The sequence below is a fragment of the Pterocles gutturalis genome, unplaced genomic scaffold (assembly GCF_000699245.1).
Source record: "Pterocles gutturalis isolate BGI_N339 unplaced genomic scaffold, ASM69924v1 scaffold9584, whole genome shotgun sequence".
Lineage (NCBI taxonomy): Eukaryota > Metazoa > Chordata > Aves > Pterocliformes > Pteroclidae > Pterocles > Pterocles gutturalis.
In genome coordinates, this window is record NW_010133207.1 from 1 (window position 1) to 17,684 (window position 17,684).

General features: G+C 47.9%; 1 protein-coding gene across 1 annotated transcript in view; it reads left to right on the forward strand.

Moving 5' to 3' along the window:
• Positions 1–3,264: 3,264 nt before the first annotated feature.
• The window catches only part of TMEM255A (transmembrane protein 255A), a gene marked incomplete at its 5' end in the record, with an annotated part of 18,470 nt that continues 4,050 nt past the window's right edge, over positions 3,265–17,684 (forward strand). The window contains 5 exons of the mRNA XM_010081145.1: positions 3,265–3,407; positions 7,960–8,022; positions 13,218–13,307; positions 15,206–15,274; positions 16,265–16,353. Coding sequence (XP_010079447.1) covers positions 3,265–3,407; positions 7,960–8,022; positions 13,218–13,307; positions 15,206–15,274; positions 16,265–16,353 — 454 coding nt within the window. The remainder of the gene's footprint in view (positions 3,408–7,959; positions 8,023–13,217; positions 13,308–15,205; positions 15,275–16,264; positions 16,354–17,684) is intronic.

Here is a 17,684-nt window from a genome sequence, read left to right on the forward strand (position 1 = left end):
GGGTCATTAAGGTTGGAAAAGCCCCCCGCCCTTCCACCTATCCGGGGGGAGATGAGGCACCCGGGTCCCTGCAGACCCCCCCGGTTGGGGTCCCAGGTCCCACACTGATGCTGTTAAGCAGAGAAGTGGAACCAAAGGAGGAGGGCTGGGTAGGAGGGTGGCTCGGTGCCGTTTGCCCCTGGTTCTCCGAGGGTAAAAGTTAAAGCTGGCTTCCGTGGGCTGCTTGGACCTTATTCTTCACTTGTGGGTTCCCCCCCCCCAAAGAAGAAGATGGAGAAGCCTAGTGGAAAGTGTCCCTGCCCACGACAGGGGGTTGGAACTCAATGATCTCTGAGGTCCCTTCCAACCCAAACCATTCTGGGGTTTTATGAAGTTGGTGCTGGTTTTGTGTCATCTTGTTTATTGTGTTCTGATAACCAGGAAAAAAAGCTTAAGTAAATCAGGGGCAGCATAAAGATATGTACTATTACAAACTTTTAAGGTAATCTGGAAAAACTGGCTAGGCTTAGCTAGCCCCGTTACAGTGGGCTTATATATGGCAACTGTAATAAGAGGATGTTTCTGAGGCTTAAAATCAAAGTGATATTTCTGAAGCCTGTCCACGTTCTGAGTGCCATTTTAGCAAAAGACCTAGCCAGACTATAGATAGCGTTCATTTCTTTACATCTTGCTCACAGAGTTAAGCACCTTGTGTACTCACGCTGAGGTAAGCACTGCAAGTTTTAAGGTATCTAATTTGGATAAATCGCAGAGGAAAGGCTATTACTGCCTCTTAAAAGCAGAGATAGCAAAGCTGTCGGAGCTCCACTGCTGTGTGTAAAGCTGTACCAAGCTCAGTAGCAAGGAGGAAAACGATCTAATGGGGAATACTTTCAGCAACAATTAATGTTGAGAGAGAGGATTTTGCCAGGACAGCCCTTCAGCTGCTATCAGCGGAGATGCTGAGCATGAGTCCATGTATGCCGAAGCAGCTGCAGGCATCCTTACAGAAGTACAAAACCACTTTCTCAAAATACACATAACAAAACATGTTTTCAGAGAAAGAAAAAAATTGAATTAGTGTCCCAGTACAGAGCTGAAGTGGAGGTAATCACATTATCTCTTCAATTTCACGTCTCTCTCCAATATTACGTTAAAGGATTATGGTTGGTTTTGTTGGGACCTGGAATAAAAGCATTTGGGTTTTGTTTGGTTGGCTGGGGTTTTTTTTAATCATATAAGGAATATTGAAAAGCTTTCAGAATTTTTCCATTTGGAAACCTTTTATTTCACTTCTGTATCACATGTTGGTGTGTGCCAGTCGAGCTGGGAAACAACAGAGAAATGTCAGAGTGGAAAACATGGTGGTTCTGAAACGAGTTCAGAATCCATAAACCGTGTTCCAGGCTGCTGCTTTTAGAGTGTTTTCCTGCAGAAATGCTATTACCAAATAACTCAGGTATTTGAGGAAAATAGCACATTTTGCAGGTTTTTCCATTGTAACTTTTTGAAGTATCTCTGATGGAAGTGCAGGCATACCGGTTTGTGTGTGTAAACGCCGTGCCCACGCCGCTCCCTCGGACGTGCTCTGCAGGATGGTTTTGCACGGCACACGAACATCTGTGCGCCCACACAGCCTAACTGTAAAGAGTTTAAGCTGTGTAAGGAACATATGGCTGGTTTTCCTTATCTTCTGCTCATTTGCTAGGCGAACTATAGCAGTAATCGGAAGTCTGGTGATCTACCATGTGTGTAAGCCAGACAGGTTCATTCTTTCTCTCCTTTCAGAACTAATCTATGTAAGAAGTAGCAATTTGTTCCCCAGTTTCTGAAGTTTTTTCAGCTAAACCTTTCGTCCTAGTACTCTGGAATTTTAAGAGGTTTATGTGACCCTTGCATTTAAATGATTACATTGAACTGGAGCACGGCCCAAGCTATAGTATTTGGGAGGCAGTACATACAGAATAGCCTAGTATCTTGGTGAATTTTGAATACTTTAGAAGTCTAGACTTCATATGATTAACTTATTTGGCAAATTTAAGAGAATAAAAAGATTAACCTCAAATGCAACCTGCAGCAAACAGTTGGGTACCTTTATCTCCATCCTGTAAAAATGTCATGAAAAACTAAGGATCACTGATAAAAGATCCAGCCTGGATCTTAGCGTTCTCTAGCAGTCATTTAATTTTTTTGTTGTTTGAAATCTGTAACGGTCTAGCTATTCCTTCCCACTAAGGACTAACTGGTAGTCAGGCTCCTTGCTCTTAGAGCCGCTGATGTCCCAGTGGTGCGGGCACAGCTGTGCTCTGGACATGGGCAGCACTTGGGAGCCTCTGGGTGGGAAGTACCTTTGTTCCCGGGGTGCGTTGGAGAGCCCCAGGCTGTGGGGATGGGACTCAGGGTGGCCCCAGCAGCCCAAAGGGAGCGTGGCAGGGTCCGTTACAATCCGTCACCCTACCAGCCGCTCTCACAGGTGCAGGGTTATGTCTACATAATGTATGAAATATAATCAAAAGGATTGTTCCACAAGGTGATGTAAAGATGGCAGAGAACTCGCTGAACAAACACGCCTGAAGATGCTGCTGAGCGTGACGTCGCAGCCAGCTTTCCTCTTGGCTGACGATGGAGTCACTATTTTATATTTATGCTCATTTGGGAGATCTATAAATATATAAAAGGAAAAAAAAAAGCCATAATCAGGCAGCTGTAGATGAGTTTTACTAATCCACAAATTCATTATTCAAGCTTCTAAAAATACCTGGTCCTTGCTGAAAGTAGAGGATGATACTACAGGAGGAGGAGAAGTGGCTGCTACCGGCGATATCTCATTTACATGGAAAACTGTGGATGCCTTATGATATGATTACAGCCAAGATTTCCCCCCTCAAAACAAGTGGCATAGTGTGGTTATTTAGCGTGATGTAAGTAGACAGATCAGAAAATACATAAATGCCTAATAGCAGTATTTCTCATGAGCTCAGTTGCCCCAGGCCAGGGGCTGGGAGGCTCTGATGGATCCAAATGAGACTCGCAAAGTTCCAGTTCTTAAGGCTCTCTTCGTCTACATCAGAGCAATGATAAGCAAATGTGAATTCAGATGCCCTAGTAACGCTTGATAAAGCATGTTGGCGAAGGTGAAAAGTGACAGCCAAACCCAAAAATATTTTCAAGTTAGAAGAAAGAAAAATTCACCACGCTGTGGTTGGCGGTGGGAGGAGAAATTTGCGGTACCGTGATGGTCCCCAGATGGAATCAGCAAATTCTGTTGTGTATGTGTGTTTTTAGGGTCGTTCAATAGAAGAAAAAGAAATTCCCTCTACGTAACTGTGACTCTCCTCATTGTGTCAGTATTAATTCTAACGGTGGGCCTAGCTGCTACAACAAGAACCCAAAATGTGACTGTTGGAGGTTATTACCCAGGGGTTATTGTAAGTATAGAACTCCTAGGTAGGTCTAGAAAACTTATTGCCTACAAAGTCCCTTGTAATGCTGCAAATGTTATAAAGGGTGATCTTGTCCTGAATATTATGTTCAGCTACTTCATTACCATTTGATTTATTTGTTTTATTATTTTGCACCTGCTGCTCATTCCCATGCAAAAATCACATCCAAGTGGCAGCTTCCTATGAGCTTAGGTAATAACATGCTTCTGAGCTAGCGGTGAGACAGATAAATAGGTCTTGTGTCAGTCAAAGCAGCCTTAGAATTTCTTTGTTTCCATACGTCACATTAACCCCAGGCAGAAGTAAGGCAAAGAAGGACCATAGGTGCCAAGAACAGTTGAGAGACCAAGTCTTGAAATACCACTCTGGGGTCATAAAGTTCACTTGCAGAAGTGTTTAACGATTTGGACTCCCTGGATGAGGAGAAGCACGTTAGCAAGGGCTGTGGCAGCTTGACAGGGGAGCGTGCACATCAAAGCAGCTAGCACATCCATTTCTTCTTTTTTGTTATCAACAGATGAAAATGGGAAAGGACAATCTTGTAGCTTCAGATGGCTTAATATAGAGAAGACCGCTGGTGCCCAGCCTTCTTGCCGGTAGATGTATCACCTCCTGCAGGAGCACAAGGGGCAAGTACATCATGCCCCTCTCCGCATGAGCATGTGTCTAACGTCTGTTCCTGAGTGTGTCTGAGACACGCTAAAAAATAAGCACGGAAAGGACGGAGCTGCAGGCACATCAGGTGTCTCAGCAGGCTGAGCGCAGCTGGAGGCTCCCGGGGTAACAGCTGCGAGTGCTGTGTATTGCCATTTGGAGCCTTCAAGTTGGAGGCTTAAAGCCAGTCCAGATAACTAGGTGGAGACTTGTTCTTGCCTTGTTGCGGTTTGATTTATTTGCCACGCGTTGCTGATGTCAGGGAGGTTGGACAAGCTCTTCTCTGACTGCAGAAAGCCCCCGTACAGCCGTTACAGTGGAACATTGTTGTAGACTCTGTTGGACCTCTTTGGGTTAGGGCTGGTTTTCTGGCTTGTCCCACTAACTCCTGCATTTAGACCTGATCTTTTTAAAAGAGAAGTGTAGAAGGAAGATGTTGAGCAGGGTGACAGGCTGGCTTCAAACTCTGCACTTAGCCTATGCTCTGTCAGCCGGAGTTGAACCCCATGCCTCGGAGCAGGTCCTGCAGGCTGGAGCAGATGGGTAGAGCCTGTTGTTCAAGTCCCTGTGACATCTCCGGTGCTATTTATGCTTCAGGAACGTCTGCATTGCTTCTGCTTTTGTAAGACTCAGTCTACTCAAAGAATCAATGAATTCCTGGACTTGGGAAGGGTGTTGAGTTACTTTATTCAGAGGCACCCTGAGAGTTTGTGTTTGTCACCGAATTCCCCCTCTTGGTTCGTTAATCCGCTTTGTGGAAATGTGTGACGACCTCGCCTGTCTCCCTGCACAGGAAAACATTTCAGTGTGCTGCTGGGTGCTTCAGCAGGTGCTTAAAATAGCTGATGTTTCATAACAAGATGGGATTTCTCCCTTTACTGTGGAAAAAGGGCTTGCTGTGGTGCATGAGTACTCGGTGAGTTGTCCACAGCCCCGAAGAAGCAGCTTCTTGCAGGTCTTGTTATCCAGAACTTCACACAAACATTAGGCCTGCGTGCATCTCCATCAGGGTTTCTGTGCTCCATTAGTGGTGCACCATCGTTAGTTACACCCTGAGTGCCTGCATTGGTGAGGAGAAGATAGACCCAGATGTCTCTGGGTGACTTCTCCACGTGTGGACCAGATCCATGCATGGGATCATCTCATGGGACATCAGATGTCTCATCGCTGGCATGCCTAGTGCACCATCCTCTCCTCCCTTCACTTGTGCATCTTGGGCAGACACCTCTGGTGCAAGGAGGAGACATGCAACGAAGTGGCTGTCTGATGCAGGGGATTATCTTCCCAGGGCTCTGCTCCTCCCACGGAAGGACAGAACCGGGCCCTGGAAACCTTCCATGCATCATCCCTGGAGGGGTTCAAGGCCAGGCTGGATGAGGCTTTGAGCAACCTGGGCTAGTGGGAGGTGTCCCTGCCCGTGGCAGGGGGGTGGAACTTGATGATCTTTAAGGTCCCTTCCAACCCAAACCATTCTGTGATTCTATGATTCTATGATCAGTGGGATTTTGTTTGTTGGGGTGTTTTGGGATTTGTGTTTTCTTCCCCAGACAGTGCAGCTCCTTGATGCAGCTGGAGGAGCTGAAGGGGAGGGTGCAATGACATGTCCTGCAGCCAGGCTGACTTCACCTTCCTTCATGACCACCGACACCTTCACAACTACATCTGAGAGCACCCCGGCTGTGCCTCTGTGGGACATGTCCTCACCTGCGGCTGGGTGACTGACCTGGGCCTGGGAAGCCCCGAGTGTGACGATGATGCTGAGCAGACGGGACTAACAGCTGGGTGCAGAGGGCAAGACCCTTATGGGAGTGAGGCTCTGAGAGATACATGAGTTGTCTCCAAGTTATACCAGCTTCCAGCATCAGTGTAAATGACTGACCTCTCTTAGACTTTGACTCCAAACCCTGTCTGTAATGGTTCCTTGTCAAGCATGCTGGCCTGGGGCTGTAAAAGCACCTTCATTTTGTGTCCTGTCCTCTTTTCAGACACACATCCCAGGGACTCATATCCACCAGCAAATAAGTGATGCAGTTCATGCAGATTAATAAGATCTCTTTGTCCCATCTGTAAAAGAACAAGTGGTCTTCCCACTAGTGGAATGAGAATTCCCATTAATGAGAATCCACTGATTTATTTGGTCTTCACCTGATGGATGTACAGACTTGCTCTGATTTCTTCTTTTTGAATGATCTTAAATTATCTTAAGTATTTCACCTGCTCTGAAACACCACGTGGACATTTCTCTTAAATGTATTGGATCAAGCCCAAAGGGCACAAAACATTTTTCTTCAGCATTTGCCTTGGGTGTGTGTTGCTGCCCAACTTCCTTGCTGCTAAACGTCACCAGACTGAAAATAATTTCTGGATCCTTGTTGCTGTTAATACCTGGATCTCCCAGGTTTTGGGCTTGAAGTTGAGCTGTAAAACTCCTGTTACTTGGGGAGGGTGGGAGTTGTTGCTCGCCCAAGCTGAGCAAAATAACAAGCCCAGAAGCCCTGGCAGATGAGGCTGGGGCAGTGCCCTGCCTGCCTGCTGCCCCGCTGTTAAACAGCACCCGGCTTTGTTGCTGTGCTTCCCACTAGGGTAGTTTGTCCCTGATGTGGGGACAATGGTCTCCAAGAGGCTGGAAGCAGGAGCCTGATCGGCTGCTTCGCTTTAATCCCTGCTGCTTGAGCCAGCAGCCCTTGCTGCCCACAGCACTGCACCACATGTCACTGAGCTTAAGCAGAGCAGGGGAAGATTGCAGCCCAACATTTCATCACATCCATGTCTGCTAATCTCTGCACATGCCTCTGCTTGTTAGTATCGGATTTGTTAAACCTTTGTTTTCTATTCCTGGATCTTAAAATATTGATTCCAGGTTAGTTGACTCATTCTTGGATTACTGCAGCTTGTCTTGTGCCTTATTCAGCTTCCTGAGGAGCTGGACAGTTATTTGCCGTTCTCAGACAGATCTTCATTGCCCCCACAGTCTGTTGACTAAATTTGTACCTGCTCAATGTGACCAGTCCAGCTGTAGGACTGTTCTGGCATTTCTTATTTTGCCAACCCATGGAAGTGGAGTTGGATGTGCTCTGTGATCAAAGACCTTTCTCGGTGTGACACAGAAGTAATCCTGCATCTCCCCCCGTAGCCCGTGGTTCCTAGCTGTTTCTGGCCTGGCTGAGGTGTGTTCTTGTCCTGGAAACTTCTATCTAGTGTAGCTAAATAGCTTAAGGCTATAGAGAAATGAGGTGGGAAATCACACTCCTGGTTGGCTTCACTGAGCTGAAATAAGAGCAGTGTTGTCAGTTATGGCAGCAGGAAAAGATGCTTTTGCTGGAGTAGCTCATTCCGTTGGCTGGGCTGGCATGAGCCCTTCTGGTAGGAGATCCTGGTTGATGCATCCTCACCCCTGGAAATGAGGGAGGAGTAGAAGGCGGCAGAAAACTGCTAAATCTTCCCAAGTATAGTTCTCCCTTATTTCATACTTCACGTCAAGAAATTCTCTGAGTTGCAAACTTAGGTGATTGCTCAAACCCTTGGTGAGGTTACAAAAGCCTGGTTCTGCAGATGCTGGTGATGTGGTCCTGCTAGGTTTGCATCTGGAGGCTCCTGAGTGTGTGTAGGGTTGTTCCAAGACAGCAATGCATCTCCTCATCCACCAGCCATTTCTCAGCATCACTGGGAGGGGATGGAATTCAGAACTCATCCTTTTGGTTTTTACGCACGCTTTTAGTGTCGTATGAGGGATGCACTTGATAGTTATTGCTAGTGAAGGAAGAGTGCTCACGCATCTGCAGTATGTTCTTTTGCTGCTTCTGGATTTAATTGTGTTCTGTCTGTGTGTAAAATATGTTGGATATCATCCTGATCTAAATGCTAACAATATGTTGTTTTTCAGCTTGGTTTTGGGTCGTTTCTTGGAATAATTGGATCAAACTTGATAGAAAACAAAAGGCAAATGGTAAGTTCATTATAAAAACTTTTTTTAAAAAAAATTACAGTAATTTAATTTTGTATGTAAAGAGTATTATGGGTTTTCCTAACTCTTCCAGGGTAGTGTTGCATACCTCTTGCGAACTAGAGATGGTTTCTGGCAGCCCAGGAGAACAAGGCTGTTAACGCTGATGTTTTTAAATGTAAAAAAAAAAAAGTGCTCAAGGAAGCACAAAGTGACTGTACACGGTCTCATTTAACTCGGATTTTTTTTAAAGGTCTCGAAATGGAGTGTTTGGAGTTTTCAGGATAGTCAGTGCTTCACAGATTCATGCCCAGTGCTTTTTCTGTTGAGCTGTTATTTACCATAGTATGGTAAGTAACATAAACATAATGTATTCATTTTAAATCTTAAAAAAAATAAAATTCTTAGCTGCTTGGGGCTCTGGAAAAATTGCTTTTGGACAGTTTCTATTCTAAGCATCAGGCAGAGAAGAAGATGAAGCAGGTGGTGGAGCAGCCAGCCCAGACTGGAGGTGAAAGCCCTTAGAGGGCCCCACAGAAAGTCCCTCCTGAGGACAGGAGTGCTCAGAGCTCTCTGCTCTGGATATGTCTAGAGGATAACTCACTTGAGATACTAACGTGACAAAAAGCATGAAGACTGGTCTAATTGAGAAGCAACCAACTTCTCCAGTGTTGCTGATTAACGTGTGTTACTGGTTCCTGTTCCCAAACGCCTCTTCAGGTAGGAAGGAAAACCAAGAACCTTTGCATGCTGTAAAGCAGCAGCTGGGGACCTGAGAAGCACAGAAGATGCTGGCTAGGCCAGATGTGCAGACCACAGCGCTCTCTGGTTTCCACCTTGTGCTTCAGGGAGAATTTTGTGTGCTGGGGCTGGGCAGCTGCTGTCTAGGCAGGTCTTGGTGTCCCATCCCATGGGAGCAACGTTCAGAAGAAGAGAGCAGGTGAGCAGTGAAGATGTAGATAGCACAAACAAGATGAGACCAGCGGTGCTGATATGAGACAATCACAACTGAGCTTGTGCTGGGGTGGGAGGGGGTCTCTGTGTGCAGTGGGGACAGAGCTGGCCCAGATTATCCGTTTTGGCAAGCACAGGAGACTTGTGTGGACTCTGATGGCCCCTAAACGTGTCTTACAGATGCTGTTTCACAAACCCCTCATCTACTTGCCTGTGCCTGAAGGTAGGGGCTGTAGTGCTTGGAGGTGTCATAACAGGACTTGGGGTGGGGGGAAGTCTTTTGGGATAATTTAGCAAAAGATGTGGGTAAAGAGAGATCAAAAGAAGTCGGTACCTGACGCGGTCCTTGTTCAGTCTTTCCTAGCCTGTTTTCTCTGTTTGCCACATGTGGCTGGCAGAGGTGGCATGTGGAGAGGTCCAGTTCAGCTCCTGGAGTGCCCTGTGGGCATGCCTGCCTCCTGCCTCCGCTTGTCTCTCCCAGGAGAGCGGCTGCAGTCCCCCTTCCTGCTGGTTGCCCCATGTTCTGGCAGCAAGATCCCTCCAGCCTGCCCAGGGCCAAGGGGGGATCGTGCTGTCCCTGTTCCTGTCCCGCTGGCCCCGCGCCACTGTCTGGTTTTGCAGGGATGGAGCTGACTCTGGCAGGGGGACTTGGGGATCAGATTATCAGGGTGCGACGCTGACCAAGGCTACAGCACCGTTTGCCAAGCTGCAGAGGGAGTTGGGAGAAATTCCTGCTTGTCCTAATCCAGAGGCTGGGCTGCCTTGTCCTTTGCTTTGCAAATAGCGTGGTCCCTGCAGAGCAGGAGGGAGAGGTGGGCAGACCCTGGAGGAGAGGAAAACTGCCTTTCCCACAGTCAGGCAGGGTGCCGGGGAGGTGGGTTTCCCAGTGGGTATTTTTTGTTGTTTTCACTCTGTCTCTGCAAGAGCAGCATGTCCTGTTCTTTCTGTCCTAGCAGGGTTTCCCAGCCTCTTGCTTATGGTGTATTAGCAGGGTGTCAGAGGCTGGTTGAGCAATGCCCACGTTATGCCAGTTCTGCGTTCTGCACAGCAGCGTTCATGAGTGGCAGCGTGGCTCTGAATCCACTTGTTTGTTTGTTCTGAAGAGCCCTGGGTAGCCCATGTTTATTTTTTTCATCTCTGTGGTTTTGTGTCCTGAAAAGCACGCATGACCCAGCTTTGCAGGGGTTGCGTCACCGCCTCGGCTGGCAGCGAGCGTGTCGCTGCTCTGAATGCAGAGGGGACATGCAGGAGCTGTCCCTTATTGTCCCCGTGCTTTAGTCACATCTCCTCCTTGCCCAGGAGCACTTTACAGTGGCAGCTTTGTCCACTGCGTGTTTCCATAATAGCACTGGCAGTGCAGGTTTTCTTTTTTTATTATTTTCTGTCAACTTCCCCAGTGTCCTGGTTTGCTAAAGGCAGTCTTGGCGTTGCTTGTTGCACAGTTGCTCCTCGCTGATGGCAGGAGGAGCTAAAAGCAACTTCTGCTGCCATGTTCCCGTGCGTGTTTCTGCCCATGAGCTGGCTGGGGAGCGTGAGGAGCCGAGCGATCCAGCGTGGCTGGTGGGGAGAGCTGACCTGAAGCAGCACTCCTCGCCTCTCTCCAGCCAGCCGACAGGAATAGACCTCTCTCTCTTTTCCCACCTAGGCATATTGGCTTTCAAGCTGCGCATCTGCGCTTCCCGCTTGTCAAAGCAAGGGAGAGCTTTCGTCCCCAGGGACAGCCAGCTGCCCAGCGGCTCTGCCAGCTCTGCCTGCCTGCCAGCGCTGCCAGCAGCTCTGACTTATACCCCAGCTGCCCGCTCAGCAGTTTTCAAGTGAGGAGACGGCGTTTTACGTGCCTTTGTGACAGGTATCCATACCGTGGAAAAGTGATACCCAACAGCTTCACAGCCCATGTGTCGCTGGACAGTGGCCTCAAGGGAACCTCAGCCCAGGACACTCCTGCTTCGTGGTCACTGCGCTGCCTGAGCCCAGTTTGTCTTTTCTTGTCTCAATTCCACCCGGTGTGGCTGACTTTGGCAGGTGTTAGGTGAGCAAAGACCAATCACTAATGTCACACAGATCTTGAGAGGGACTTCTGCTTGCTGCAGTAGCAGTATGGTCAACCCCCAATCAAAAACCTTGTTGGCAAATCATGAGATTAGTTGAAAACTGTGGGATTTTAAAAATTAATTTATATGGTTTTATTTGCTGTTTGATTTTCTTTGTCATGAATTGTCAGTGTTTGGTTTTCAGGCTCCTCTTTCTCCAGCAGAGAGAGAGCAAACTGCGTGTAAATAAAGTGAGCAAACCCGTTTCTAACACCAGATCCTTACATCCTGGTAGGGCTGTTACGCGAGTATCATAGTTACCCTTGTATTATTTTAAATAACCTGCTCCTATCTGCAAACAGGGGTGACTGACAATACCCCAATTGTATATATTTAGTGTTTGGCTCACTTCCCATCTCCAAGGATCCTGCTATTTATGGAGAATATCCTCTTTCATGTATGTATGAAACAAAGGACAGAGAAAAACTAAACTTGCTACAAAATAACCTAAGCCATAGAACCCATTTCTTCCACCGAGACTGTAAGAAGCAGTGCTTTCTCCCCGTGTGTGGTTTCACTGGTTGTGGTTGTGAAACGCGTGGCTGCTGTAAGGGATAGTGCAGTTGTGATCCAGATGTGGAGACGATGTGGGTCTGAGTGGGGAGGAAATGCTGGTGGTTACAGCTGACAGAAACAGCATCCCATCGTAGGACCTGATCCTGGAAAACTTGTCACCTGCTGCCATCTGCAAGTATTTTGTGGCACAGCATCGAATCCTGCAGGAACAGCTTGTTACTGATGACCATGACGTGTTTGTATGGTCACTGGGCTAATTTCACAGTCTGCTCTGTCTGCTGCTGCAGTTTTTATTGGCAGTAGGACAGTGTATGTCTTGAATATACTTGCCTCATCTAGAAAACAATTTTATTTTCTCTCATTTTGAAGCTAACTGAAGTAAACGATTGTACAGGGACCATTTCCACTGGCCCAAGTGACCCCTCCTGCATCTCCACTCATTGCTCAAGCTGACCTGGTCTGCACGTGGATGTTGCTGGAGGAACATCTGTTTTCACTGAGGGAGGTTTAGGTAAAAACAGTGTGATTAACCTAAAAATCCTGAGATACTTTATATATAGGATCTTTCTGACTTGTGTTTGTCAAGGGGTTTGACTTCTCTTTCTAAGAACTGGATCCTCATGCAGTGGCAGGAACCAAGGTTTTAGGGCAAACTTAGCACCTGGAGCTTTAAAACAAACATCCCTGTGCCAAGATATCTGTCAGCACTGGCCAAGCTAACTGTTGTTTTTGTATTTGTGCTATTAGTGATTTTTGCTATTGCTCAAAGCTCCTGATGACCAGAGTCACCTTTGTGGAGAAGCAGTTTTTAATAGCTGATAGCGACCGACGCTGGAAGGCTGTGGTCGCTGGAGTGGCAAACCACCAGGAAAAAACCCTCTAAAACTTTCAGTTCTTTGGATGGAAATGCTGCTGCTCCCCAGCTGAGCTGCTGCTCGGGACCGAGGAGGGGTCACGTCGGCATTCGTGCGTGGTTCCCCCAGCTGAGCGCTGGCACTTTGGCAGAGGTGGTGTTTAAGGTGGTGTAGTGGGAGTAGAGACTTTGCTTCTCATACCTGGGTTGGGGTTTGAGTGTTTCTGGTTTACCTTCGGAATGCTTTCGCCCTGATTTTAAGAAATGTGAAAGCCTTGTTTCCTGCAGGCGCCAGTGTCCTTACAGCCTGAGAAGCGTTCACGGGAGCAGCTCCCCACAGCGCTGCAGGGTGGGCGGAGAAGCAATCCCCTGCTTTCTCTCCAGGGAAGAGTTAAGGACAGCAGCAGCCAGAAGAGGAGGTGTATCCTCAGCCTAAGTTTAGCGCCTTGGAGTCATGGAAAAACTTGCATTACAATATCGAGTCCCAAGAGAACCAGTCTGGCACAACGCTACAACTCCTGCCGCCTTGCAGGAGCAGCCACTCTCCGTTGAGACGCGCATCCCATTGCCTTCAGCCAGACCAGTCTGGGCAGCCCGGGCAAACATTTGCTGAGACGCGCATCCCATTGCCTTCAGCGAGACCAGTCTGGGCAGCCCGGGCAAACATTTGGGTCATTGATTGCTTGAGGGCTTATTGACTGTGGTTTACGTATCCTTGCGGAGCCGACACAAAACGCTTGGTTGTGGAGAGGCAGATGATACTTTGCTTTGTTTTCCTTTCTCAGCTGGTTGCATCGATCGTCTTCATCAGCTTCGGCGTCATTGCTGCGTTCTGCTGTGCCATAGTAGACGGTGTCTTTGCTGCCAGACACATAGTAAGTGCTTCCAGGAAAACACAGGTCTCGCAGTGTTTTACTCTAGGAAGACAAGTGATGGTGTCCGTAATCCCGTATCAGGCCGCATCAAACCCTGTAAATAAATGTCACAGGCTGAATGCTGTTTTAAATCTTAAACTTTAGAAAAAGGTATCAGTTTTGCAAAAAAATATTTTGAAATGAGCAGGAAGCATTCATATCTTAAAAGTCTGCTTTAGTTTTTTTGTGCATGCTTTATGTGCTTGCTGAGTCTCAAAACTATAAGTGACTATATAACTAAGGTGTAATGTGAATTACAGCTGGTGCAGAGCGACAATATATGATCAGTAACATCTATCGTATTTTAAATATTAGCAGAGGTAGTTCTTAATGTTGATTGAACTGCTGGATGTTGTAGTAGAATGGAGCAATTTGATATGAAGCTCATTAAAGCGGTACAGTATAAACAGTAAGCACTTGCAGTAGGTTCTCGGTTTCCATTCGATGACTTCAAAAAATACGAGCTACTGCTGTCATGACCAATCTCTAGTACAGTGGGATGTGAAGCTCTGAAATTAGAAATGAAAAAATACAATTCAACTTTTTAATTGAAATGTATAACTGAAGACAGATTTTCGTCCTGCAACTCCGCTGTTTGATGACTTTTTAAAATTTTTTTGGCAAAATGGGATTAAAAAGACAAATTTGGGGTTTATTTGTGATCAGAATGGAAAGACATTTCAGAAGGTCAGAATTACCCATGAAGTGGAAACTCTCTGCGTCAGCCGGCTTGTCATTCTTCTTGTAAAGCCAGCTCCCCTTTCCTGCCCCTGAGTGTTCCAATGGTCGAAAGGCGGCTGGACGGCAGGGTTTGCTGACGGAGCAAAGCGCAGCTCCGCTCGCTGCGTGATAGGTCTCTGCCTGTCTGGGTGCAGCCACCGAGTCTTGGCCGTCTCTGACCCCCCGTGCGAGCGCTTGTGAAGCATTAGCTTTGATAAAAAGCTGAAGCTCCTCTGACTCCTGATCCTGGCCGTGTGGGTCTGAGCCCCGCAGACTTGCTCTGTGGTTTTTAGGTGCTGACCTCACGGGCTGGGTGATGGCATGAGCTGGCAGCTCCTCCTGGCTGGCCGCGGGGACGTCTGCGCATCTGAGGCAGCCAGAGCTGAGCGGTTGGGATGACGAGAGCTCTGGTTTCTGCCTCTTGATGAATGGATGTGCTTTTGGCCTCACTTCAGCCCCTAACTCTCCAAGAATGTCACCGTCTCGCTGGAGACGTGCTCCTGCCATGCTAGCACATAGCGTTCCCCCGTCGCCTGCTGCCGCTGCCCTGCCACCCTGAGCTTTGGCTCAGACACCCCAAAAGCAAGTCCGGCAGCTCCTGGGAAGGGCTCGCTGATGCGGATCCATGTCCAGCATTGCTGTCCCTGAGGTTTTGCCCTGGGGACCAGGCTGCCCCGAAGTGAGACGCTGATGCAGGTTGTTTGCAGGCTGAGCTGTCGGTAATCCCCCAGAGCTTTCCCACAGTCACTCAAGAGCCCAGAAAAACAAATTTGCCAACAATTTCCTGAGAAATTCTTATGATTCAGCATGAAGAACCCTCGGAAACACGTCAGGCAGCCCTGGGATGTGTCTGGGAGGATAAGGAATGAATCACTCGGGTCAGGGTGGCCACCCTCACCCAAACGAGGCTTAAGAGCTCCAACAAATATGTGCCTCCAAGGACCAGGGTTAAACATCACCTGGGCTCAGGGGGGCTTAGGTGGGGGGCTGCCGTGGGCAGGGATGTTGCAGAACAGACACTGCATTAAGGTGCTGGTATGAGAGCAGGGTGTCTCTATAAATCCTGGCCCCATTCCCCAGTCCAGCTGGCTGATGTTGATTTCGCTGCGATGCTAAGCCTGGTGTTTTTTCATCGGCAGGACCTGAGGCCGCTGTACGCAGGGCGATGTCAGTACTACTCCAAGAGTACGACCCCACCGGAGGTGAGAGCAGGTTCTGCTGCGCTGTCTCTCACGGTGCAGGTGGAGGAACCTGCTGCCAGGTTGCTGCTCGGGTGTGCTGGAGGTCTGCAAGGCGAGGAGGGGGCGAGAGGCTGGGCCTGGGAGGAGTGAATTCCTTCACACTTGGTACTGCCACGTTAGTGAGGGAGTAGGTGGAGAGGAAGGGCTGGGGGACAGGAAAATACACCGGTTTCTTTAGATCTTCAGCTGTGCATTCATTACAGGACCAGGGGGGTGGGATTAGAGGTCAGACAGCAGCAATTCATGTGGATACAGCCTCTGCACTTGTGCTGTCTGTTGTCTTCTCCAAAGAGAAGCCCCTTGGGGATGGCCGTTCCTGCCACATACCGATAGTGTGCGTGAACATCTTTGGCTGCCTCTGCTATGCACTGTCTCGTGAGATTTCCTCCCAAGTAATTTTGAATAATCACAGTATTCCAAATTAAAATGCCTGCTTGAGGTGCAAAGTAGATACTACCCAGCAGCATCTGGGGTAGTCACCAGTCCACTCTCTTTTCAGCCCAAGACCATCCATGGGAGCTTGGACATTACTACCCAGAGGCAGAGATTTAACTGCACTAGTCAGTTATTCACCAGTATGGGAATCTTGCTTTCAGTTTCTATCATCCTGTTGACGACTCTTTGCTCCAAGTTGCTGTAGGGTGAGGAACGTTAGTTCAGCGAGGGCTTGTCTGCTTGTAAGAGTTGCACAACCCCACTGCTATGCAGGCATGTGCTTATCTATGACCTCCCCATGGTGGAAGGAAATGCTGGTCTGTTCCAGTCTAGTGCATCTTTATTCCAGTATAACTATCCTTTGTAGGAGCTGTGCTGCACGATAAGGAGAGAAAGATCTGCCTGGGGCTAATCTGGCAATTGCCACAAAATCTGCATGTAGAGCAGGCCAAATAGCAGCAGGAACCACGTTTGGTGATTATGTCCTTATGTGCTTTATGTATTTTTTCTGTATTCACACAGGCAATCTGCCACCCGCAGCGCCGTGCACCCTGCACGCCAAAAATAAAAACCAACACCTGCTTCTGCTGCGACCTGTACAACTGTGGAAAGTGAGTAAGCTAGAGATACCGTTCCTGACCGTGGGAAGGGCGAGCAGTGGTCATGCTGGTTTACAGGTGTCCGAAGGGACAGGATAGGGCAGGAGCAAAGTATCGGTTAATGGCAGCTGCTGTGGAAAGGGGTATTAAGCATGCTCTGGGCCAGCCCGTCTGGAAAAATGAAGAATGTGGGAGTTTCCATTAATTTGATGCTTGGTGCGTTCCCAAGTTTTTTTTCCCCTATTGAGTGTCCCTTGTCCTAACACCTTCCTTCTCCATTGGCACTGCTTGTTTACTGGGTTTTATTTTGTTTTAGAAGATTGAGGATGGGAAAACTGGGACACTGTTCTTCCTCTCCTTCTGTGCATCTGTCACACCTTTGCACAGTTTCATTCCCCACCCTGCTCATAGGGAGGAGAGTTCGCAGGCTGTTTCCACCTGCCTGTTCATAAAGCAGTGTCCTGCCTGCCCAGTGAATATCTGTCATGGTCACAAGAGGCTGGAAGGTGTACCAGCAGTGTGCAAGGATGAGTCAGGAGGGTGGTTTCCAATCAAGCACTGCTGCACAGTGCTCACACCATCATTAGATCTGGCTGCTGTGCCCAAGCCAACTTAATTTACAGCATGTGCTGCTTATATCATTTGGAGTGTCTACTGTGTGTCAGCAAGCAATTAATAAATTGATTTTTTTTTTATTTTTTTTATTTTTTTTAGAGCTGGCTCTTGCCTAGGGCTGTTTCAGGCTTGGCATTTCTCGCAGGCTTCGCTGGGCCGGTCCCCACTTAAATCATTGACTGTGGTGGAGGAAGATCAAAAGCTGGTCTTGGGCGAGGGTGGTTTTGTGTGCTGGGAAGGGCAATCCCTGGTCTCTGCAGGACTTTGTGACTATGGAAGCCACTGCGGACTGATGAAGCTCGCACTTTCCTTTGACAGTTTACAGAATATTATCCCTTTATTATTATCTGGAGAGCTATACACAGAGAAGTGATTGGAATAGAAAAACTTGCAACTTTTCTGTTGTGGTTTTTTTGTTTTTTTTTTTGTTGTTGTTGTTGTTAGCTTTCCCCCCCCCTAGTTAGGCTGGTTCAGGGTCGTGCCTCTGACCCATTTTCCCCTCTCTGATCTAAGGTATCAGTTATTACCATCTCAGTCTTGCTTAGTGCCTCCCCAGTGTTCTGCAATGAGGAGGTGCTGGTTCGTTTGGGATGCACAGACACCCAAGGCTGGTTAGCTCACGTATTATGTAAAGGATGTAAATTACAGAAAAACTGACAGCAATCTTGCATCCCTCCTGATGCTGGGAACCCCATCTGTGGCAGCGTCAGATGAGCCCCTTCCCATTG